Genomic DNA, 26772 nt, shown 5'->3' with positions numbered 1-26772 from the left:
GTCCCACCGAGAGTCTCTTGTTTGTCCTCCAGGACGCCCACTTGACTGGTTGTCAGAGATTTTCTCGGGCAAAGTTAAAGAAATGACTTGGCACACAGGAAAACTGTCTTCAATATCGGCGGGAGCGGATCTCTGAGAGCGAACGACGGTTAGTTGCTCCGCGATCACAGTCTCAGCTCCCTCTCCGCTGGTTTGAACTTTTATTGTAAAATATAAGAAAAACACTGCCCGCGAGATTTGCATACCGCGCCCCCCGGCCCGGCCTCTCGGTAATGATCTGATCTACCCGAATACACAAGTCACAGACTTTGCTGATGACAAATGATCACCTGGGCGTGACAGCTGTTCCCAAACTGTCTATTGGTGCTCAACAACTCTTTTTTCCCAATTTGTTCATTCCCACTCTGTGATTGAATCTAGTCTTCTTCCATCTGTTCGCCCCCCTTGCTTTGACGTGATTACTCAAGAAAAGGCCCTCCGCCCAAACGGCCGACGCCTCTGCGCTGAGTATGTCCAGACATGCCCAAATTAACCGAAACTTTAAACATGATACAATTTTGTTCATAGATTTCTCTATCACTGGTCCTGCCAGGGAACCTCTCGTCTGGCCTTCCCCAATCAGTCTTTGACTATGGTTTTGATTTTGTATTCAGTTTCATGTTGTCCTCATTTTTTGGGGTTTTTTTTTGTGTGTGTTTGTCTCATTGTACCCTGTACCCTTTTAACGAATCCTTTGTGTTCCCCAATCAGCTCCCTTTTCCACTTATACCCCTTTTCCACCCTTAAAACCTGGTGCTCATCTGGTTCCAGAGCCAGTCTTGTGCTTCATTGGTGCTTAACAAGTTCTTATGAAGAACGTGTTTGGTTTTCCACTGGCAAAGCGTGAAGTAGGAGCTATGTCATTACATCACCCTACATCTCTCACTCCATCCTCCTCGACAGACTCTCCTCCATTGGCATCACCAGCATCCCCCTCTCCTGGTTCCGCTCCTATCTTTCTGACCGCACCCAGTTTATCCAGCTCAAATGTTTTAGATCTCACCCCTTTCCCCTCACTTCAGGTGTTCCTCAGGGTTCTGTCCTTGGTCCCTTGCTGTTTCTAATCTATCTTCTCCCCCTTGGTAATATCTTCAGGAAACATCACATTCACTTTCACTGCTACGCGGATGACACCCAGCTCTACATCTCTACCAAACCTAATACCATACTCCCACCATCCTCCCTAACCAACTGCCTGCAGGAATTAAAATCTTGGTTCACCTCAAACTTCCTCAAATTGAATAGCAATAAAACTGAACTCCTCCTCATTGGCACCAAATCCACCCTAAACAAAATAAACAATTTCTCCATTCCCTTTGACAGCTCTTCCATCTCCCCCTCTCCTCAGTTCAAGAGTCTGGGTGTCATCCTTGATAGCGCCCTCTCCTTCACCTCACATATCAACCACATCACTCGTTCTGCATATTATCATCTTAGAAACATCCACCGGCTCCGCTCTTCTCTCACTCCTCAGTCCACTGCTATACTTGTTCATACCCTCGTCACCTCGCGACTCGATTACTGTAATTCCCTCCTGCTCGGTCTCCCTCAAAAAACCCTCCATAAGCTTCAGCTGGTCCAAAATTCAGCCGCCCGCATTATCACACTCACACCATACATAAACCATATTACACCTGTCCTCCAACATCTCCACTGGCTCCCCATTTTACACCGCATTCAATATAAAATCCTGCTCCTCACATTCAAATCCATCCATAACCTAGCCCCTCCATACCTATCTGACCTCATCCATATTCCTACACCTGTCCGCTCTCTTCGTTCTTCCTCCTCTCTCCTCCTCTCTGTCCCCCCTGCTCGCCTCGTCACCATGGGAAACAGAGGCTTCAGCCGCTCTGCTCCCCAACTCTGGAACACACTCCCCGCTGACCTTCGTAATACGGACTCATTAACACATTTCAAATCCAGCCTCAAAACACATCTGTTTAGACAAGCCTACTCACTCGGACCATAAAGCCATTATTTTTATTTATTTATTTTTTGTTGTATTTTTTTCTTATTTTATTTGATGCTGTTTTTAACATTGTGTTTGTGATTTTAACCGCTTGTTGTAAGGTGTCCTTGAGTTTCTAGAAAGGCGCCCACAAATAAAATGTATTATTCTTATTATTATTACACGTCCAAACGTCTCTGCTTACATCAATGTTTACCCAAGAGCCCTTGTGCTATGAATAACAATAATATAATACCAATAATGAAAAAAAAATAAATAAAAATAAAATAATAATAATTTATTCACTGTTAGCATCTCCTAGGCAATTTAGCATAGCATCTATTATACTTATTTGTAGTATATAACAGTCCAGAAGATGCACTCAGTGAATGCTCTTTTTTAATCATTGTAGATGATCACGAGGCTGGCTGCGACTCGGAGATCGCATGCTATCTGGGCGCCTCGGCGATCGCGCTTCTGGTGGGATACAATTGTGCTGGAGTTCAATGCTCAACTGTTTGTGCAAAACTTCCGTGTGTCCAGTGAGTCATTCCTCTACATCTGCGATCGTCATGATAAACCCGCTCCCCGCCCCCTGATGTAGTTGATGCCAGAGTCTGGCCCAACAAATATTTGGGGCTAGCTGAAGCACCAGAGTGAGAGCTATATTCAATTTCGGTGGTGGAAAAAGGAAGAACTGCTAACCTGGGCACTGGCCTGGAACTAGCACTAGCCCGGTGGAAAAGGGCCATTAGTGTATGTCCACGTATTCCTTGTTGTCTCGTCAGTTTATTAGTGTTTAGTTCCTTGCTTTATTTGGTACAATGGATCCAAAGAATCTGATTGCCAAACACTGGAGACTTATGAGAAGATTTTCTGGAAAAGTCACATTTGACCACTGTTTTTACATTCATGAATGTTTCTTTGATTGTAAATGCCAAGGACAATTCTTTCTGTTGACGGGCAGGCTGTTGATCTGACCATAAAGTTTTTGTTTGTTCGTTTTTTTTTTGTTTTTGTTTTTTAAATGATGCTTTTAATATTACGTTTACAAAGTTCTCAAATTATCATTCCCAAGTTTATTTGAATGATGAGTTAGTATATCAGCATTGGCAAGTTGTTTTCCACATATTTTACAGGAATACACCATTGACATCTTCTTTGCCCAGACATGGTACGACAGCAGACTGAAGTTCAACAGCTCAATGAAGCTACTTATGCTCAACAGCAACATGGTAGGCAAAATCTGGATTCCTGACACATTCTTCAGAAATTCCAGAAAATCAGACGCCCACTGGATCACCACACCAAACCGCCTTCTGAGGCTGTGGAGCAATGGTAGAGTGATGTACACACTGAGGTAGGTAAAGGCAATAATGCAACCAATTTGCTCATCTTTGTTGAAGCCTTCTCGGCATAAATGATTCGCTCAGAATATATTTGTTGTTTGTGCTTCTTTTGTGTGTGCATCTCTGTTAGTTATCTGAAGTGGCCACAATTTGTTCAAGCATGATTGAATCATTATTTCCTGTTGGCGCGATGACATACGCAACAAAAAAAAAAGAAAGACAACATTTTGATTATGTTTGTTCATACCTGGTAGGGGAAAAAAACAATGATGAGACTTGCCTTTTCTCTGTCACAATTTTGTTTTTGTCAGGTTGACAATTAATGCGGAGTGTTACCTTAAGCTGCATAACTTTCCAATGGATGAGCACTCGTGTCCGCTGGAGTTTTCAAGCTGTAGGTGGTCGAATGTCTCCTCCTCCCATTCTAAACCCGTCATCTTGACGTCAAATTCTTTAGCTTGCCTGGCGATAGAGGCTTCTCAGTGGGCTTGCGTTAGCTGCTAAGCCAATTTCTTCTCTTTGCCCAAAGATCCATCTGCTTTTAGCCGCCCTCCAAAGCCTGTTCCAATCTATCATTTGCGCTACCAGCGGAGAGAAGATGTCACCTCGTACCATTTGCTCTGACAGACTTAATGAATTATACAGCCTCTGTAGTCTGATTCATGCTGTCTGTGTCACCTTTCACTTGTCTCTTGTTCTTCAACCTTTCATGTCTTGTCCACATGCCAGTGAAAAATGCAATGACCATTCCATGGGGGCGATTGATGTTTGGTGCATTGCAGATCAACTGAAATTCACCAAACGAGCATAAACCAGTTCTTTAAGTTACCCAATAACAAAATAATGTTGACTCTTTAAACAAGAAAATGTGTTTAGAGAAGAACGGGCCTTTTGTTCACACACGACACCGGTTGTGTTAATTTTGCTCAATTCATTCTGAATTGGCCTCATCGTTAGAATATTTTGGGAGAGGGAGTTTGTGCGTGGTCAATTCCTTTCCGTTACTTCAGCTTTCAATTGAAGCCATTATGCTCGTTTGATTGAATTTTGTGAGTCTGAGCTTGTCAGTTGCCATTTCGAATGCTACATTTTGACCTCTGTCACATTATTACCCTTTTGTGGGGGATACTGGATGAGTTTTCTGTTTTACTTCCTCCGAGATTAATTATCTGTCTGTCTCGGTGGTATCTTTGTTGTTGGGGCTATTCTGTAGATGGTTACCCTCGGAATGAGATTTCATACCGGTGGCAAAGACGAGCAGTGGAGGTAGCAGACCAGCGATATTGGAGACTTTACCAGTTTGCATTTGTAGGGATGAGAAACACTTCGGATGTGGCACACACCCAGTCAGGTAGGAAATTAACTTTTGTTTGCTCATTGCTCAGCTTCTTCTTTTTTAAAATACAATATATATTCTCTTACGCCCAACCAAACTGATTTGATGTTTTTTGTTGTTGTTGTTGGTGGGGTTTTTTTTTTTTGCTTCGTTTTCCTTTATTTTCCTTTATTATCAGGGGAATATGTCATCATGACGATCTTTTTTGACCTGAGTCGGAGAATGGGCTATTTCACCATCCAGACCTACATTCCATGCAGTATGATTGTGGTCCTGTCCTGGGTCTCTTTTTGGATTAACAAGGATGCTGTCCCTGCTCGCACATCTTTAGGTACAATTGAGTATTACTTTTTAAAGTGTTTATCAGATTACTTTACCGGCTGTGCTAGCAATACTTGAATATTTTAAGGGGGCGGCCCACTAGTCGAGTGGTTAGCACGTTGACTTCACAGTGCAGAGATACTGGGTTCAATTCCAGCTCCGGCCTTCCTGTATGGAGTTTGCATGTTCTCCCCGTGCTTGCGTGGGTTTTCTCCGGGTCCTCCGGTTTCCTCCCACATTCCAAAAACATGCATGGCAGGCTGATTGAACACTCAAAATTGTCCCTTGGTGTGAGTGTGGGCACGAATGGTTGTTTGTTTCTGTGTGCCCTGCGATTGGCTGGCAACCGATTCAGGGTGTCCCCCGCATACTGCCCGAAAGACAGCTTGGATAGGCTCCAACACCCCCCGCGACCCTTGTGAGGATCAAGCGGTTCGGAAAATGAATGAATGAATATTTTAAGATGGAACCTCTGTGGTAACAAGCCTCAGCACTCATACAATTAAACACCATCATGAGGTGTAATGCAGCGGTCCCCAACCTTTTTTGCCCCACGGACCGGTTTAATGTCAGACAATATTTTCAGGGGCCAGCCTTGAAGGTGTGGCGGATAAATCCAACAAAATAATATCATATGACCTGGATGAAAACTGTGGTATGTTCGAAACATAATAATAAACACAAATCATGGCACGAGGAACGTCCTATTTGCCTGCATCACTCTCTGGTCGCTATGGTAACGTTTAAACGTGCCTTCAAAATAACATACAAAGTGCATGAAAAATACGACTCACCATTGCCGCATATTCTGCAGAGTGGGCTTGGTGCGTGGGAATCTCCTGTTGAGATAAATCTGTATTTTAAATAGGACTCCCGATACTGTCTTATTAAATGTAGCCTTCTTTATCTTGGAAGTTGTTGGCTCCTCTTCTGTCTCCTGGCTGAGCCTTTTCCCCTTCCCAAAGACGTTTGATTTTTACTCACTTTGCTTGCTCCCGGGGTTCATTTTAGCGGTAACCTATCACGTGACCGAGAAACGACTTGAACTGTGTCAAGAGTGACACACTGTAGACCATAGGTGTCAAACTCAGGTCCTGGAGGGCCGCTGTCCTGCATGTTTTCCAAGTTTCCCTGTTGCAACACACCTGATTCAAATGAACAGGTTCGATGTCAGGCTTGCGCAGAGCTTGCTGATGATCTGATCATTTGAATCAGGTGTGTTGCAACAGGGAGACTTGGAAAACATGCAGGACAGCGGCCCTCCAGGACCTGAGTTTGACACCCCTGCTGTAGACGGATGTAACAGGGAATCCGGTATTTTTTCAAAATATAACATCTTTCAGATTCCGAAATGAATAAAACAAAAGTAATGTAAGTTATTTATTCTTTCTATGCGGCCCGGTACCAAATAATCAACGGACCGGTACCGGTCCTGCGGCCCAGAGGTTGGGGACAGGTGATGTCACGTATTTATCTCGCTGACAAATACGTTTTCTCTGGTATTTATTTTAGGTATCACCACAGTGCTTACCATGACAACTCTGAGCACCATTTCCAGAAAGTCCCTCCCTAAGGTGTCGTATGTCACAGCTATGGACCTGTTTGTCTCTGTCTGCTTCATCTTCACCTTTGCTGCTCTGATGGAGTACGGAACGCTGCATTACTTCACCAGCAACAGACAGAGCAAAAAGTCTAAAGCCAAGAGTAATGCACATGTGAGTAACACTCTCCCTGGCCTTAACCAAAAAAAATAAATAAATCACAGCTTTAAACAAAAGACAGAAGCTTGCATCAGGTGGGGTTTAATGCAGTTTGAGATGTAACTAACATGGAAACCAGAGAGCTGTCTCCAGGTGGAAAAACAAGTAATTAGTAAGGCAGGTTGAAGATAGAAAATCAATCAGAACCACAACATAAACAATGGTCATAACCAGTGCAAATGTTTGAAGTGGCCTGGAGAAGAAATAAACCACAAGTGTACTAAGTAACCGATAATGAGTGGGTAAATCAAATGAAATAGCAGCAGTTGATGCCAGAAATATTGTGAGAATTTTAAAGAAGCCCAAAAAAAAACTTTTAGTGAGTGACATCAGCAGCATTGTTCAGGGGGAGGAGTGACCGTGTCACAATCTGCTGTCAAGGGGCATATTTTCCCCTGTGCTTAGAGAGGAAGTCAAGTCAAAATCTTCTTCATAATAATATGGTCTATGTGTCCCCCACTACTGGAAACACGGCATTTTAATTAATATTGCATTGTGGAATCTCAATTAAGCAGCAAAACCCATCTCTTAAGGTGGCCATTTTGCCAAATGCTGTCGACTGAAAAATGACGTATTTGGGTTTGGTCATGTGACATTCGTAAGCTGAGTCCTGAGGCACTCTGGTGGCACATACACCCTCACTGACTGCCTAGTCATATTTGGTTAAAAAACGGACCAGTACCAGCAGACGTTTTTGTTCACCTGTGAGGAGCATTTCCGCATGTTGATGGAATGTACAGTTGAAGCGCTGGTCACAAACAATACAGTCATGATAATAATCAACAGTACAATGGACAGTCAATGTTTGGGACTATTTGATGCGCGACACACACAGCCCGTTGCTTGGCAACCTGGTTAACTCTCAATTTGTACCGTCTCTGAAGTATTCCGTGATGAGCAAAGCATTCTGATGAAATGTTTGGTAAAAGGATGAATGGAAGGATTTCTTGAAAAGTGAATGCAAAAGCACACGCTCCTTCAAAGTAGCCTGTCCACGAGCCCCATAAACATCTCTGGTGATGACGTCTGAAGCATGACATATTTCCAAAATTGATTTTTTTGACAAATAATAATGAAAAAAAAACCCCAAAACATAAATTTTTTGGTCAATTTATGTAGGCCAGCAACATAAAATGCGGCAAAACAATAAATGCTCTTCAATTGATGAGACAGAGTACCGAATGAACCTGGATATCAACATTGTATGTATCGTTTTGCTCAATGGTGTGCCGTGAGATTTTGTCTGATGTGAAATATGTGCCATGGCTCCATAAAGGCTGGGAAACCCTGCTGCCTCAGAACTGTGGCGGGATACTGACTGGAATGACTTAGTACATCCAGACATCATTCACAGTGCTTTATATTTTCTACCTTGCAGCATATTTATTGAATCAGTCCCCCCCCCCTCAAAATTCTAAACACAAATCCCATCATGACAGCATGAAAAAACGTTTCTGAATATTTTTGCATTCCAGTGCTAGCTTCTTTTTATAATCATACGTTTGCCAAAATCTCAAAATCGGGTGTGGAGTGCCAAATTTTGAAAGAAAAAACGAATTTTATATTTTTCCTCAGGCTGTAAGACAACCAAAATTGGAAAAATAAATAAATTATATTCTTTCCAGATGTCCTGGATTCTGTACAAGCTTAGAACTAAGTCACATTTTTACTATACATACTTTTGTTCTCAATGAAAATAGATGTCCAAGAGTCAAATCATGTCCTGAGATACTGACCTCCAGTATATTGGGAGAAATACTGGCTTACCTATTTGCAATGATTTTCTTCTTCTTTTTTTCTTTTCTCAACAGCACAAGCCATCTAGTATGGCATCTAGTATCAATATCCGCCCTGGACCATCCCTGCTGCAAATGAACAACATTATGCACTATGATGAGGATGACTTTGCCTACGAGTGTTTGGATGGAAAAGACTGTACAAGCTTCTTCTGCTGCTTTGATGACTGTCGCTCAGGTGCCTGGCGAGAAAACAAAATGCATGTGCGAGTGAGTAAGATCGATTCTTACTCACGAATATTTTTCCCGACAGCTTTTGGCCTTTTTAATTTGGTTTATTGGATAGGCTATCTTTATCTATAAAACCAGTCCCCCAAGGAAGGGTGCTTGGAGTTTTTGTATGGCCTCACATTTTCCAGGAAATGGGCTACTCTGACCGTAGTAATATTGTTCCCCTTGCAAACGCACACCATAAAAGAACAACTAAAAACTGCCTTATTTGGTGATTATAAAACATACTCTTGTGCCAGGTTTTGTCTTTGTTATGGTTATTTGTTGATGATGTCCTACATTATGGCGAATGAAATCAAAGACAGGTTCACACAAAATTTATCTTTACTCATAGTTGGACATCAGAATGATTGACAGCTTTTTTTGAATGGAAAGTCGCACGCATGAAAGGACCTGTATTCGGAACTGAATTACCATATTACTTTGAATAGATACTGTACAGTGGTACCTCTACTTACGAACGTCTTCTTCATACGAAATTTTCAAGTTATGAAATGTCTCAACAGGAAAATATTGCCTCTTGTTCGAAAGACATTTCAAGATACGAAAGGTAAAAATACAGTATGGGCTGCTACTCACAGCTCCAAGTTTCCTGAACACAACATACTTATAGCTGCTCTGCCATTGGCTATTAACGAGCATCTTCCTGGCATCCCGTTGGCTGAGAGGGACCTCTATTGTATGTGTCTATGTGTAGATCAGTGGTTCTTAACCTGGGTTCGATCGAACCCCAGGGGTTTGGTGAATTGATCTCAGGGGTTAAGACACGCACGACTCAACATGTCAATTAGCTATTAACGAGCATCTTCCTGGCATCCCGTTGGCTGAGAGGGACCTCTATTGTATGTGTCTATGTGTAGATCAGTGGTTCTTAACCTGGGTTCGATCGAACTCCAGGGGTTCGGTGAATTGGTCTCAGGGGTTAAGACACGCACGACTCAACATGTCAATTAGTTATAGCACGCCCGCTTGGCCATCACTGGCTGCAGATGATTAATTAGATTGCTTGTCCAATCAGTGCTGTGAAATTTAGTTCGCTTAGTAGCAGTGTTGTGTCCAAGGACCGGCAACCCGAGGCCAAGGCCAAGGCCAAGGACTTGACTCCGAGGCCAAGGCCAAGGCCAAGGACTTGGAAAATTTTCCGGGACAAGGCCAAGGCCAAGGACTTGAGAAATTTTCCGAGGCCAAGGCCAAGGACCAAGGACTTGCCTCCGAGGCCAAGGCCAAGGACCAAGGACTGATTTTGAAACTGAGGCCTAGCCGAGGACATGTATAAAACAATGCTATCATACCACTTGGCAGGTCTTCATGATTTGCAACACCCCTCCATCATAACCCTTTGCACTCCCTAACGCTTGAATGAAGTGTTTTTATTCAAAGAGTAGAACAGTCAGGGTACGTGTTATTTATACTGAGAAAAAAAATAAAATCATATGGTATACATTTATGAATTAATGTTTTAGTGCAGTAGTTTCTTAATATGAAGTTGAACACTCAAAAGGCATGACATGGCACGGAACACAAGTTGAGAAAAGTTGAGAAAAGACTTTGCGTAGAAGTCAATCACTGACTGCAGAAAAAGCGCTAATCTTTCAGTGATAATTTTACAGTTTACCGGCAGCGAGTCCCAGGGACTCGCTGATCAGAAAAGTATGAGTGCCATTATGGATTGAGAGAGTCCCAAATTTTGAATTCTGAAAGGGTCTACTTATTCAATTGCAGATGATAATAACACAAACAACAACATATACATACAATGATAAACAAATGCTGCAAAATTTTAAATAATTCAGGAGCAGGCCTGAGGATTTCGGAAATTCATGGTAACCGTTTTTCGGTTCCGTCGGATTACCCAATGGGAAACCACGATAACAAATGTTGGGTTCCATAAACGTTTATCATGGGAACCCATTTTTCTATTTTGACTGATATTGATAATCAAGAATTCCGAAACTCAAAAGTATAATGTTTCAAGGGTCAATGTTTGAAAACTATGCATTAACAATGAACATTACATCAGCAGCTGTGTACTCCAGGTTTATTCCAAAAAATAAATGGATCAAAATCTGGTGTACTCATGTGGCATCATCAGAGTATTTTTTCCAATCTCACACTGCAAAGATTAATTGACTGGTAATCATTAATACAGGTAAGTATTGATGTGGCTTGACATCCTCTTCCCAAGACGATGCATGTGTAATCTACTATCAATTTGACGAAAGAATTTAACACACGTCATCATGAGTTCTACCAACAGTTAACATTAGCATTACTACACCTTGTGACGAATGTTTTATTCATAAAGTTACCATGCTACAACCAGTAAATTATAGAATAACCAATACTGTTTCATAATATTTTTCACAGCAATTAGCCTACAAATCTAATGACCAATTTGCCTTGTAATCGTGCCTCGCGTCGTATTTCGCTCTCGCGTTCTGTGCATACGTCACAGGTGAGTTTAGTGATACGCCCTTTGGACGATTCATTCGAAAAATCAGACAAGCGATTCCTCAGTTTGCGGACTAAAATAACAACCTGCGTGCACACATAACGTCATCTGTTGTGTCCCCCCCAACACTGAAAACAAAACAAAACGAAAGTAAATTAGAAGAAACACACTCACACACCACATCACAAACACACATACAGGCGCAGTGAAATTGCGTGGATCACACAGTCAATTCAAGTGCGGTGACTTTTATAATTAAACTATTTTTCGGTACCGTAAAAATGACGCCACGGAAACGACACGCTACCGGTAACGATTGTTACTGTGAAATCCTCAGGCTTGCCGTAGGTTTTTTGTTTGTTTGTTTGTTTTGACTGAGAGTTTTGACTTGCGTCCCAAAAACGCACATTGTTTGGAACTGTGCGTCCCGTGGGAAAATTATGCGTCTTGGACGCGGGACGCAGAGGTCACGAGATGGCTGAATCTCTAACCATTCTCTGAGTACTACTATTATTACCACTACCACTAATACTACATTAATTAATACCTTCAACTTCACAATAATAAATAATTAAATCAACCATGTTTTTAAACTATGTACTATCAATATTCATTATTCCAAACATGAGAAAGCATTCAGCAAACATAACTGGAATCGAGCAAAAGGACTCCAAATCCCAACGGCCAAACCCGGAAGTGAACTGCCGACATTATTGACTCCAGCTGCAACGCAAATTACTTGGTTCAAACAAACATTCTAGTGCGACCGCACAAACGTGACGACTGTGAAAAAATAACTAAATAAAAGACACCACTGTTACAGAAAGGCTTTACACGCTATTTAAACTGCCGATCGCGAATGCAACAAACCGTGATTGAAACTGTGATGCCGCTACTTCATACGTTGTGCTGTTATCTGTCAGTGGCAGACCCGCCCCTCTTAAAGCGCCAGAGTTAATCCATCAATATGGGTTTCCTTGGATGGAATTTATTAGATTCCTTCATGATTATTGCGGTCCTTATACAAGGGATTCAAGGCTCTAATCCCCTCATTGTGTCCGAGGACCAGCAATCCGAGGCCAAGGCCAAGGACTTGACTCCTGAGGCCAAGGACCAAGGACTTGACTCCGAGGCCAAGGCCGAGGACCAAGGACCGCCCCTCGGTCCTCGAGCCGGTCCTCGAGGCCAAGGACCGGCTCGAGGAACACATCTCTGCTTAGTAGTCAACGCTTGACTGTTGTGATAGTACATCGTACAAAAAAAAAGTTTACTTATCTTTTGAAATATTATTTCGGCTTTTCAGTTTTTAATAAATGCGTTTTTTTTATATCTTGAATTTGTTAAAAAAAACAATATATAATGTTTTTTTTCACTCATGAAGGGTTCGGTGAATGTGTTCGGTACCTGTAAGAAGGTTAAGAACCACTGGTGTAGATAGATAGAGATTTGTCAATGCAGCGTCCTCGTCATCCGCCCCTCGGGCCATGAGGTGTTCCCATAGTTTTACGTAAATGTGGACCACCCAGAAAAAGTGTTCACCAGTCTGGTGATCGCTCTCTATGCTGATGTTTGCCTTGGACATTTTCGAAGGATTGGTCAAAACCGACAAAAGCAAACGTCTTTGGATCAGTTCTTTAGAAAACGCCAGGCAAAAATCACTTATGAGAAAGAACATGGACTAAAGAGGGCAAAAAACAATGAGGATGCAGTTAAAAGTTAAAAGACCATTATTTTTATCCAGAACCAATTGATTTCTTAAGTAGAGGTACCACTGTGTGTGTGTGTGTGTGTATATATATATATATATATATATATACAGGTACATTCTTCAGCATTATCTTCAAGGGGATACAAAAGTCTCACAAAATTCTGAAACTAAGTTCGGCTCATGTTGTTCACACAGTATAAAAATTCCGTGCAGGCAAAAAAAAAAAGGCCGCAAAGAACCAAGTGAAATTGTGTCTCTTGTCTTATTGGACACATGGAAACAGGAAAAAAGATGTGAAATGTAGATATGCGAGTGATGAACAAATAAAGCAGCACAAACACAAAATTGACACATAAAATTGGGTTTTTTGGACATTAGTCAATGTGGAGAGTCTAACAAGCTACCAGCAAACAATCACAATAAAAGGACAACTCAAGCTGATCCTCTTCCACATTGGTGTTTCCTTTTACTTACACTTTAAAATTCATCAGTAGGTATTATTTCTAAACTATACGTACATGTAACTCTCTGTCATGACGTCAAGTCATAACATCATTTAATACAGATTCAAATGATAAATTATTGAAATGGCATGTTTTATAACTCTTTAAATCTTAAAGTAGCTAAATTGGTGAAAAAGAAGCCTGAGCTATCCTTTATTTTTAAACAATTCTTTTATCAAAGTGTGTTAAAACCTACAGTAACCTATGCAATCCTAACTGTGTTGCAGCTGTTCTCTAACAGGGACTAGAGTACATTAATTTTCAGTCATTTATTTGTTTTGAAAATATATGGACGTCGTTTAAGATACACTGTAACAAATTCACCAACAACAAAATGCCTCTTGGTAAACACAGCTAAAGGACTGTCCTTCTGGTTTCTGAAAGTTTTCCAATTTTAAGTCATGTATGTGTTGGATACATCAGCGGTCCCCAACCTTTTTCGCCCCACGGACCGGTTTAATGTCAGACAACATTTTCAGGGACCGGACTTGAAGGTGTGACAGATAAATACAACAAAATCATATGATATGACATGCATGAGAACTGTGGTGTCATGACACGAGCAACATGCTAATTGCCCGCAACACTATGGTAACGTTTAAACGTGTCTTCAAAATAAGATACAAAGAGCATGAAAAATATGACTCAGCATCGCCGCATATTATGCAGAGTTATGAGATAAATCCGTATTTTAAGAAGGGCTCCTGATACTGTCTCTTAAATATAGCCTTCTTTTTCTTAAAAGTCGAATAAATAAAACGGAAGTAATGTAGGTTATTTATTCTTTCTGTGCGGCCCGGTACCAAATGACCCACGGACTGGTACTGATCCCCGGCCCGGGGGTTGGGGACCACTGAGATACATGATCGATTGATCATCTGGCTAGCTAGCTAAGCTAGCGGGTGAGCCAGCTACTTAGCTGTCAAGCTGTCAATCTAAATATGAAATATCAACATATGTAAACACATTTTCCTGGAAGCCCCAGGCTGTTGGAACAGCCTTTGCCCAAATGAGTAAGAAAGCATTTAATTCAAAGTCCTTCTTGTTTGTCGAAAAAGTGATCTGTTTCCGGTCTTAAATCATCATTGATAATTATTGTGACAAATCATGAACGTGAATCAATCTTTACATAAATCAATATCCATTCATTTTCTGTACCGCTTCTCCTCATTAGAGTTGCAGCATTAATCATCCATGATAACATAGCGTTAAAGTTAATTTGAGCTCATTTTGCATTGTGCATGAAACTAGTAGCCCTGTACATTAATCGGTGCCCAACAAATAGTACTCTGTTTCCCTAATTGTGGACACCCTTGCTTTAGAGCAGGGGTAGGGAACTCCGGCTCCTCTAGAGCCATATCCTGCCTGTTTTAGATCCCTCCCTACTCCAACACACCTGATTAAATTTTTCATGATGCTTTCAAGCCTCCAGAGAGCTTGCTGATGAGCTGATCATTTGAATCGGGTGTGTTACAAGTACAGAGAGAGATACAACAAAGTATTAGTGCAAATGTTTTGTCCTGTAGAGTCATGGACACATAATGACAGCAGATATGCAGTGTATATATTATGGACATATGTGTTCTATAAAAACAACGGGTGGATGATTGATCTTATATATTTATATATATAGATATATACACATTTTCAATGGCATATAGTCTTCAAATTTAGATTTTTTTTATTGAACTGAACAGTCGCTAGAGGGTTTTTATGTGTTGACTGAAACCTCTTCAGAATTGTACTTTAAAATGACTGAGAACCAGAGGTGCACCAACTAGTGACACTGACTGAGCACTACAAAACACAGCAAACGAAAAACTGCGACCATGTTTGGGGTTTTAAAGCTCCACACACAATGGATTAAACGGTATCTTTTTTTTTAACAACAGAAATATGGCGCAATAATGCAGGAAGAAGTGGTTAGCGAGTCAGCGAGGAAACAGTTGAGAATAAAGCAGCGAGTGTCAATAGGGAAGGTTGTTCCAGTGATCGATGGCCCCATTCACTTCCTCTTGCATTTTTGGCGACACAGGCTCTCCCGGCCAAAGGTACATATGAAATGAATTTATCACAATCCTTCTGTGGTGTTTCAATGAAAGAAAGACCATCTCTGAACTGAGGAGCTGGTGGAGGCCTATGACACCACCTGCAATATGTCCCACAAACAACAGCATCCCTTCACAATAATTAAGCCTCTAACAAATAACAGCGTGGTCTCATTTGGCCCAAAAGTGGTTGCACAACCTTTTTTGCGACTGCATGGAATTTTAATGGGGGACATTCTAACAGACATCTACAATGTCTATGTGTCTTTAACTCAGAGGTGAAATGCTGTAGTTGGTTTTCAGACCAACACCCTGGCTTGTACTCTCCTACCTGATCTTATGCATGAACTGTTGCAACCTCCTTTGGAGGAGAAGCGCAGCAACTTTTAAGATCACCATAACAGTTCTGTTGCAATTGATTCAATGAAATAAAATGACCTGGATGATTGAGAATATTCAAAAGCATCTTTGGAAAAAAAAATGTTCACGAGAATAACTAGTGAATGGGGGTATATATATATATATATATTTTTTTTTTCCCAAGATGGCGCCCGAGTAGGCAGCCTTCGGCAAGTGCTCTTCAAGAGCCTTGCTTTTTTGTTCTTTTTTGGTATTTTTGTCTTTTGTTTTGTCACATGTTGTTTGTTGTTTCATCGTGTGGACCTGATATGGACTGTTTTCAGCGCTTTTTGGCCACGACATTCGTCAAAGGAGAAGTATCTGTGCTTGGTGGTTGCGCCTTCTCGGCAGCACGCCTCTACCAGCACAGATGTTGATTTGGAGGAATGTCGCCGTCATTGACTGTCGGTGCTGGACAGACCTGGGGTGCTTGTGTTTTTTGCGCCTGTAATGGGCAGCATTTTTCACAACCCCGTTTTGTTCAGTGGATATGTCGGCGCTGTTGGACAGTCGGCGTTGGTGCGGCTGGATGGATGGCTGCTGAAGTTGAGGATGAGGAGAGAGGAGCGTTGGTGCAGAGCGCCGGTGCGAATTTGGAACTGAGAGTCGCCGCTTGGAATTGAAATGGATTTCCATGGGACAGGAGAAGTGAACCAATCTCTTTTTTCGTCAATGGATGCTACAGCTTCTTGTTGACTTTGAAACTTAGCTTGTAGCCGACGTGTGCACATATTGAGCATGATGTCTCTGATCCACTGGTTAAAGGACACTTTGATTCTCTCCTCTTTCATCTCAAACTGCTTCAAACAACAAAGCGTGTGACGGAAAAGTGGTTAGGACTGCACGACTGTCCGTGTTTTATGTTATGTGTTGTGTTTATTATTTTACTTCATGTTAACTGTTTTGTGAAGCGCTTTGTTACAGCTGTCGCTGTTGTGAAAGCGCTATATAAATCAGCATGTATTGTATTGTATTATTGTTCGTTTAAAATGTGTGTCAATTAAGTTTTTCTTCCATCTTTGCTAAATATTCACTTTGTTAGCTTGTGTGTCACCAGTACGTCCCAAATCCTGTTCTATCCTATCACTTGTATGCAGCTAAAGCCTATTTATTTCAAATTAAGAAATATTTTTACATAATAACACATCACCCCTGTGCAATGCCCTCCTTTGTAAATGTCGATCATATTGTATTGTTCTTACTCAATACACACTAAAATAAAGTCGTGCCTGGAAAAGGTCCCAAAGTGTTATTTTGCCCTAGTGGTGTTTTTCAGATGTTTCTGCTGTGGCTCTCTGTGACTTTGGGAAATAAATATACTGTTTCATTTCAAATCGATTTGTTTTCATTTGTTTGTTTCTGAAATCCATCCATCCGAACCACTTATCCTCATGGGGCTCAACATATACAACAACAACACACTCATTATCACAACTTGAGACAAGAAGACAATAAAGAGTGTTCGATTAACCTACCATGCATGTTTTTGGAATGTGGGAGAAAACCTGAGTACCCGAAGATAACCAATGCAGGCACGAGGAGAACATGCAAACTCCACACAGTAAGGTCTCCCTCCTCCAACAAACCCGACTCTATAGATCAGGATCGTTATCTGCGTCTCAGAGCTTGCTGATGAGCTGATCGTTTTAATCAGGTGTACTGGAGGAGGGAGACATTGAAAACAGGTTGACAAGGGTCTCTTGAGGACCAGACTTGGGCACCCCTGGTGTAATCAGTTTTCATGATATGTGAAGTTTCATCACTATGATTTTTATAAATCAATCAATGATCATCAAAAGTCAAAATCTCATCGCAGAAGATAAACCAGGACCTCAATCTCTGCACCCCATTCATGCTGGTCGGTCCTGGTTCAGGAGGTTCAGCAACACTCCAAATGAGCCCCTGTACTGGCAAAAGTATTCTTAGATCTCCAATGAAGAAGCCAACCAACACTGGCACACCCAGGTTTATTCAGCAGTATGGACTTATAGACTATATTTTGGGGAAAAAAACACAAGGTCATATGTACTTTTTTTTTAGTTTTATCTGCTTACCTGAGTCTTACAAATTTCTTACTTAGTTTTAAGAAGTCGAGCCCTCTCTGACCCAAGTGGTATTTTTGCCAAGTGAAAAATGTGGTACTTGATGCCAAATTTATCAGGTACAACAAAGCCATGACATTATCAAAACTCACCATTATTGGTCTATCTACAATTATTTCAATATCATTAAATAATAGTTACTTTTCTTGGATATGTGTCATGTGTCCCAAATGCTCTGGAAAGAATTGGATTCCACAAAGTTAGGCACAGACAGAAGATTTGAAAAAAATATTTATTTACAAAGAACGCAAGCTGGACAAACTACAATGAAGGACACCAGTAACAAAGAACCAGGAAAAAGTGAATACTTGCAAAAGGCAGGGAACGAGAAAAACTAAAACACCTTGCATGAAACAATACTTAGAACAAATGTGGTGAGAAGCTTTGAGGCAAAATGTCAAGAACGTCAAGAAAATCGAAGCACTTCGAATCATGAGCAAGCTTTGATAATCCGACATGCAGTTGTCGACATGACCTGGCTTTTAAAGGCAGCGAAGTAACGAGGATGATTAGTGTCAGGTGCGGCTCATGAGGGAACGCCCACTCTCCAGCTGCAGACTGAAAAAAAACAAAGCAGACAGGACAGGATCATGACAGCACTACCCCCACAACAAACAATTCTTGGCGTGGTTTCGGAGGATGAGATGAGCGGAAGGTTCTCAGATGGGACGGGTTCAAGATCCAGGAGCGGGTGATCCACTGTCCCTCCTCTGGTCTGTAGCACTCCCAGTTGACCAGATATCCATCTATTACCCCTGCGCCTCGAGTCCAGGATCTCCTTCACCATGTACACAGGATCACCATCAATCACGAGCAGGAGGAGAAGCCAGGGACTTGAGCAGGGAAGTGTGGCAGACAGGATGGACCTTCATGTGTGTGACAAGCCGGAGCTTGACCGAAACCTTAAACTGGACAGTGATTTCAAACTTGATCGCCAAATTGGTGCCGTAGTTAAATCCAGCTTCTTTCACCTTAGACAGCTGGCCAAAATAAAACCTCTTCTCTCTCATGAACACTTTGAGACAGTAATTCATGCCTTTGTCACATCCCGGCTTGATTACTGCAATGCCCTTTACTTTGGAGTCAGCCAGTCCTCCATTAAGCACCTTCAGCTGGTCCAGAATGCTGCTGCTCGCCTCTTGACTGGTACTCGTAAGAGGGAGCACATAACTCCTACTCTGGCATCCCTTCACTGGCTCCCTATACATTTTAGAGTTATTTTCAAGATCCTATTATTTGTTTTCAAATCTCTAAATGATCTTGCGCCACTTTACCTCTCTGAGCTCATCCGCCCCTACACACCTGCCCGGCGCCTCAGGTCTGCGGACCAGACTTTATTAGAAGTACCAAGAACTAAACTGAGGCTCAGAGGGGATCGAGCCTTTTCTGTTGCTGGTCCCTCTCTCTGGAATGACCTCCCACTGAACATTCGGCAAGCCTCCTCGCTGCCCATCTTCAAAACCCTCCTCAAAACTCACTTGTATTCTTTGGCATTCGACTCAGCATGACTTAGATTTGTTCTTGGCTTTACTGTTTGGTGCTTTCTACTGTCTCTATTACCGATTTGTTTTACTGTTTATTGTATATGTTAAATTGCTCCATGTACAGCACTTTGTATGCAGCGATGGCTGTTTGAAAGTGCTCTATAAATACAGTTAGTTGACTTGACTTGAACTCCACGATCATCTCTACAGTCTTGAGCGTGTTCAGCTCCACTTCTTGTCGGTACGCAGAGTTGTCGATGAGGCTCATGACTGTGGTGTCGTCTGCGAACTTTATTAGTTTGATGGCTGGGTGCATTGAGGTGCAGTCGTTTTGCGTAAAGGGAGGAGAGAGGTCGCATCCTCGGTGGGTCCCAGTGCTCATCGTTTGTATTGATGATGTCCTTCCCAGCCTCACCTGTTGCATCCTTTCCAACAGGAAGCTGAGGATCCACTGGCAGATCGTAGGGGAAAACACTGAGCTGGAGAAGCATGTAGGTGAGGAGTTCCGGGATGATGGTGTTGAACGCAGAGCTGAAGTTGACAAACAGCATCCTTGTGAAGGTCGCTGTCCTGTCGAGGTGCTCCAGGATGTAGAGCAGCCCTATGTTGACTGCGTTCTCCACAGACCTGTTTGCCCCATAGGCAAACTGCAGAGGGTCCAGCAGCGGTCCGGTGATGTTCTGTAGGTGGTTCAGCACAAGGCTTTCGAAGTCTTTCATGACCACAGATATCAGAACACAGGGCCTAGAGTTGTTCAGTTCCGATGTTGCTGGTTTCTTGGGAACTGGGATGATGGTAGACTGTTTGAAGCAGGGTGGGACCTCACACAGCTCCAGTGATCTGTTGAAAATTTTTGTGAAGACAGGAGCCAGTTGGTCAGCGCAGACTTTCAGGCAGGAGGGGGACACTTTGTTGGCCCCGCAGATTTCTTGATCTTCTGTTGCTTGAAGAGCTCTCTCACGTCCTGTTCGTGGATCTAGCACAAGGTGGTAATGAGGATTGTAATGACAGACCTTATGAGAGGTTGCTGGCATTTATCCAAGTTTTGTTTGCAACAAACTGAAGCTCAAGTAGGCTGCAAACGTTTGGTCAGCACATTGTCACGTGATCAACAGGTGGAAGTAAGTTTGACTTGTTTGCAGATGAAGAAATGAAAAAATAAAAAGGAAAAACCAGACAGGTGGGAGTAGGAAAACAAAACCTTGGTAGGGTTCTCGTGGCTCAGGTCCCGTGCACTTTCATGAGGACCACACTGGGTGAATTTCCTGGCCTTTTTCAATGTTTCAATTCAAGCTCATTGTAAGTCCACCTCTGGTGGTTTTGGGCGGAACTTAGCGCTTGTGGGAGAACAACCAAAAATACAAGGCAACTAGGCAAAGAAATAAGGATTGCCATGAAAACAAGAGGTCTTTCAGTAAAGACCGTGGTCAGCAAAAGAGTGGAAAAGAGTGCTGAGATGTTTGAGGGGGGGGCCTGGAGAACTTTTTTAGAGAGGCATAGATAGAGAGCGTGAGCGAGAAGATAAAAGAAGAGCCCCTTCATCTACTCAAGTATTTGCCCCTGAGCTCAAATTTCACCTGAGATTCAATTCATCAACTTCAAGTTAGATTTGAGCCTATATCTGATTTGCATCAATGTCGTTGCCTCGGCTGGAAAGATCTCAGTCTGAACCTATCCAGATCTCAATGCAACAAGTTCTGACAATATATCTACACTGTTATGTCATACACATGGCTAGGAAAATGATTATCATCAATTTGTTCAAACTTGGACGATCCAGTGCGTCGTGAAGAGGACAATGGCAAAAACAATAAATATAAAAAGAATTTGAAATGGTGAAGTAACAGTTGACCAAACAAGGGAATAAGTGTTTCACAATCGGTTAAATTAACGTTAGACCACATGGAATAACTATGGTTTGAAAATGAAGTAACTTGAAGTGTGGAACAGCATGTGCATGTGGAAAAAACAGGATTTCAAATCAAGTAAAAAGAAAATAAACAAAAAAAAAACAATACCGGTTACATGGAATCAATTTACTTTAAAAAAATAAGTAAATATAAGTTAAAAACAGTACATGGAATGAATATGGAATCCATATGTAATGAATACAGTAGATAATGGTTGAAGCCGACGTTTCTCACCAGCATCAAAAGCATCCCAGTTGAGAGGGTCTGCAGCCAAAGTGGAATCATGACGAGGTCACATTGTGGCTCGGACTTGCGGGCAAGAACCTTTGAAATATAAGCAGTAAAAAGGAAATGACTGTAGATATTCTGCAAACAGACCAATGATGCAGACTGGTCAGTTGATTTTTTAAAACAAGTTCTTATTGACTACAGGATGTTTTGTGTTGTGAAATTGTGCTGAATTGGAGTTTGTTATCTTCAAAGCCAGTGATAAACACTAGTGATACACAACTGAAGCTTTGTAAAACACTTGTGATAGTTTTTGACTCCTGCAGGTAGCACTCTTTGGTTTAAAGATGCAGTGGAATTGTAATACATTTCCATTGCACTAACCATTACATTTAAACCAAGACCACCATCTAGAGGAGTCAAAAAATACCACACGTGCTTCAATAATAAATAATACATTGCTTCAATTAAAAATAATAATAATTTCACCTTGCTGGTCTTCTATCGTCATCAGACTACTACGAGACATACTGTACTGCAGGTTAGACTGGACTTGATTTGCAAAAAAAGAAAAAAAAAATCAAATGACTTGAGACTTGCTTGAGACGTGAGGCTTGTGAATTCAAGCTTGTGACTTGATCCTATCTATGGTGAAGCATGAAGGATATCGCATGTCCCCTTGGTTCTTTGCCCACAGACAGCTGGGAGCCAAATCGTCACCAAGTCTTCGTCACACTGACACACAAAAAAACGGCAGAGCTTGTACGCTGCACAGATTCATCCATCCATTTCCCGATCCACTTGATCCTCACAAGGGTTGCGGGTGGTGCTGGAGCCTATCCCAGATGTCTTCGGGCAGTAGGCAGGAGACAACCTGAACCGGTTGCCAGCCAATCACAGGGCAGACAGAGACAAACAACCATCCACGCTCACACTCACACCTAGGGACAATTTAGTGTTCAATCAGCCTGCAATGTAGTATGTTTTTGGAAAGTGGGAGGAGACCGAAGTATCCGGAGAAAACCCACATAGGCATGGGGAGAACATGAAAACTCCACACAGGAAGGCCGGAGCCTGGATCAAACTCTGCACCTCTGCACTGTGGGGCTGACGCGCTAACCAGTCGACCACCGGGCCGCCCTGTACAGATTCAAGTGAACTCTTTTTTTTCTTTAATACATTTAATTCTTAATGTCCGTGAATAATATACAATGAGAAAAGTTTTCAAAAGGCTGGCAGTGTGACCATATAAAAATATATGCTGAACCTTTTCAGTTATATTTTGGTTGTATTACCACGAATAGATAATCATTCTAATTTTAGTTCACGTCTCAGTATTCAACCGAGATGGTGTGCTTTCAGTGGTCAGCTGCACTATGTACTGCTTGTGTTACTCAAAGTGCTGCCAGCTTAACTTTGTAGAAATGGTTCATAAAGAATGCATGACACACATACGGATGAAGTGCACTCCCGAGATGCCCTTTGCTTTTTAGGTGTTAGAGAAGCATTTGCCACGCTTTGCTGAAAGCTGCATAAGAGCAGTTGGGCCACATTCTCAACAAAACCCCGAAATAAACTTCTTCTCCACCTATTTAGAGAAAAGAATTTTGTTAAAGTTGGCGTAGCTGGTAAGCGTTAGCAAAAGTTTTCGCAAACAACTGGCTACCTGATAAACTAGCACTGGTCATACTTTTTTTCTTTTGCTGAACGGTGACCAAAGATAGCAAGAGTAGTTAGTAGTGATGGGTCCATGAGGACTCATGAGGCGTGTCGACACAATGACACACTGTGTTGATACTGTGCTGATACTGTGTCGCTGACCACTGCCACCTGCTGGACCTTCAAAATCCCTGCAGCCAACCCACTTGACAGACTGAACAGACTGATTTGATGATGAAGTGTATACAATGCACTACCTTACTCTACCCACAATAGCCATAAGCGCCATTGTTTATATTGTTGTTTATGCTGTTTATATTGTCTATACCAGGGATGGGCAATTATTTTCCCGGGGGGGCCAAATGAGAAGCAGAAAATATTGTGGAGGGCCGGGCCAAAAGTTAGAAATAGGACTATTTGCTACAAAATGAGACGAGTAAGAGACCTTGTGGCTTTTCTTTCCTCTCACTCACTGTCTCTAACCTTGTCTCGATCACCACACATGACAGCATTGCTCAGCTGATGTCGCGCAACGAACTTTTGAAGCCAGCCTCGGGACGCTTCAAAGTCTTCGATGCTCATACTTAGCGCTATGGAACTCGCCTCCTCTCTTATTAGCGGTCCAGTTTGCGGAACGTTTTTAACATGATAAACCATAAACCATTCTAGGAAATGTTCATTTACTCGAGCCACAAGCAATTCACTCTGAGCATGGAAATTGCCAGAATCGGACTGAGTAAGAATCGCTTTCTTGTTTTTCAAAGTCTCGTAGATTTGAGTCTTTCCGACTCCAGGCGTCTCCTGAATGTTTCGTACTTTGTTACCCGCTTCGTTTAATCAGATACTGTACATATTACTTTCCCTTCCATGGTCATTACTCTCTCCCTCTTTCTTCGTCTTCCCCTCCCTCCCTGTGCTCTTCAACTTGATGTAACTGCGCCACCTGGTGTTGAAATACCTGTCATTACAAGTCTAAACAAAATGAATGCAATCAAACCTTAATTGTGCACCAATCTTCGGCGGGCTGGATTCAAAAGACCAACGGGCCAGATCCGGCCCGCGGGCCGTACTTTGCCATGTCATCTGAACAGTATGGACTCTATATTGTTCAGATTACATGTCTTTTTTATACAGTGTAACTGCTATCCTTTCTTAGCTGTGTGTGTTTAATGCACAGCATGTTTGCATGCATATATGCACTGAGGATTGAGAGGAAGAAATTTCATCTATGCTGCATGTCATACATAAAGCATATTTGACAATAAAGATGACCTTGACCCTTGACAATATCATTCATATCCATGCATTCATATCGTATCATTCAATGAGTTTCAATAATGTGAAAATCATGTGAATGAGGATGCTTGTGGGCTTTGTCTTCACAAATTTTGATTGAGAAAAATAAGATGCTCCAGTGTTTTAAATTTCAGTCTGTTGCGTTTAATGCATGCTATTTCCCCTGTTGTGGAGAACACACACACACACAATGGAATAAGACATATCAAAAATCCGAGAGGCACTTGGTGAGACAAGGAGATTTTAATATATACCTTATTCTCCAAAAGGAGATCAAAATGGCTCTACACGGCGGACAATTTGTGTTTGTCCGGAAGCTGCTACATAATATGCACTTACTGTAGCAACGTCACTTGAGTGAAGCGCGTCTCAGCAGTCGATAGTCCGCTGCTCTCTGCTGTGCGCGCGTGAGTGCGGGCACGTACTCGCGGCGGCGACCCAACCCACGCCACATATTAAGCTTTGAACTACAACAACAGCTAAGCTAGCCTAGCCGATTTAATGATGGTCAGCAGACAAGGTTTACGTTTTATGTGACTTTTAATAACAGCGTGGCAGAGTCATCAAACATGCGGTGTGTTCACTCGCAGTCACTTTCTGGAACTGCCCCTTATAGGCGGGACCTCTCAATCAACTGGAGTATGACGTACAGTACAAACGTTCATAGAGCACTTCTCATATAATAATAGCCTATTATATGACAGCTGACACGACGCTCGAAGTCAGACGGACACATTTTTTCTGATAATCAGTGTGTTTTCCGTATTGCCCAAACATATATTTTTATTCGAGCGAGGGTGAGGTCTGGCTCGTTTCGGCAGTCGGCATCGTGTCGCCAGACGCACTTTCTTATAAACACTGTGCGGGCTTTTGCTGCGTCAACGCCCCCTGCACTGAGTCGACGCCCCCTGGACTGTCAAGTCAAGTCAAGTCAACAGTATTTATAGAGCACTTTCAAACAGCCATCGCTGCATACAAAGTGCAGTACATGGAGCAATTTAACATGCACAATAAACAGTAAGACAAATCGGTAATAAAGGCGGTAGAAAGCACCAAACAGTAAAACCAAGAACAAATCTAAGTCATGCTGAGTCGAATGCCAAAGAATACAAGTGAGTTTTGAGGAGGGTTTTGAAGATGGGCAGCGAGGAGGCTTGCCGAATGTTTAGTGGGAGGTCATTCCAGAGAGAGGGACCAGCAACAGAAAAGGACTGTGCCAAGCAGCCTGGACTGTGTCGACGCAGCGATGCAGTCTAGACTGCGCCGGTGCAGTTCACGTGTCAATCACGTGATGTAATGAAGCAGCACATGCACCGACACGTGGATTGCTCTGTGAGCCCGACGCATGCGTCAACGCATCGGTGTCGCTGGACCCATCACTAGTAGTTAGCATTAGCCAATTTTTTACCACAACACCCGGACTGACTAGCGATGTTAATGTATTTTTTTCTGTCAGACGAAAAAGATGAGCCCCCTCTCTTTCTCTGTTGTGTTGTAGTGCGAATAAAGGAATGACAGATTTATCCTGTGAGAAGAAAAATGACAGGCTCAGCACGTTTATAGGAGCGGTCCCCAACCTTTTTTGTCCACGGACCGGTTTAATGTCAGACAATATTTTCAGGGACCAGCCTTTAGCAGGGGTGGGCAATTATTTTCCCAGGGGAGCCAAATGAGAAGCAGAAAATATTGTGGAGGGCCGGGCCAAAAGTTAGAAATAGAAAATAAAGAAGATAGCAAGCACAATGTCTTTGTATGCCAGTAATAATATGTGGAGGAGAATGTTTTATACATTCTCCTCCACCATCACACTCAGCACCGGTTCTCCTCAAGGATGTGTACTGAGCCCCCTGTTGTTCACGCTCTACACATTTGACTGCTCTCCGACTCTTATTAGCGGTCCAGTTTGCGGAAAGTTTTTAACATGATAACAATCAAACCATTCTAGGAAATGTTCATTTACTCGAGCCACAAGCAATTCACTCTGAGCATGGAAATTGCCAGAATCGGACCGAGTAAGAATCGCTTCCTTGTTTTTCAAAGTCTCGTAGATTTGAGTCTTTCCGACTCCAGGCGTCTCCTGAATGTTTCGTACTTTGTTACCCGCTTCGTTTAATCAGATACATATCACTTTCCCTTCCATGGTCATTACTCTCTCTCTCTTTCTTCGTCTTCCCCTCCCTCCCTGTGCTCTGTAACTTGA

General features: G+C 42.2%; 1 protein-coding gene across 6 annotated transcripts in view; it reads left to right on the top strand.

Annotated features, from left to right (window-relative positions):
* Positions 1-26772, top strand: part of gabrg1 (gamma-aminobutyric acid type A receptor subunit gamma1) — a 64084-nt gene that overhangs the window by 19116 nt on the left and 18196 nt on the right. For 3 of the 6 annotated variants that reach the window (XR_015102600.1, XM_086126529.1, XM_086126532.1), the window contains exons 4-9: positions 3130-3350; positions 3651-3733; positions 4553-4690; positions 4854-5006; positions 6509-6711; positions 8568-8762. Coding sequence is in view for 5 of the 6 variants with exons in the window: in XM_086126529.1 (XP_085982655.1) it covers positions 3130-3350; positions 3651-3733; positions 4553-4690; positions 4854-5006; positions 6509-6711; positions 8568-8762 (993 nt within the window). In the remaining variant the exon portion in view is untranslated. Of the gene's footprint in view, positions 1-2402; positions 2533-3129; positions 3351-3650; positions 3734-4552; positions 4691-4853; positions 5007-6508; positions 6712-8567; positions 17143-26772 lie in introns of those variants that run through there. The other 3 variants (XM_086126530.1, XM_086126533.1, XM_086126531.1) reach the window with 3 other exon arrangements.

Source organism: Hippocampus guttulatus, chromosome 13 (genome assembly GCF_054856545.1).
Source record: "Hippocampus guttulatus isolate MCC_2025c chromosome 13, RoL_Hgut_1.0, whole genome shotgun sequence".
NCBI classification, from domain to species: Eukaryota; Metazoa; Chordata; class Actinopteri; order Syngnathiformes; family Syngnathidae; genus Hippocampus; species Hippocampus guttulatus.
Note: the sequence above shows the minus strand (reverse complement) of the source record. Positions and strands in the feature narration are given on the sequence as shown.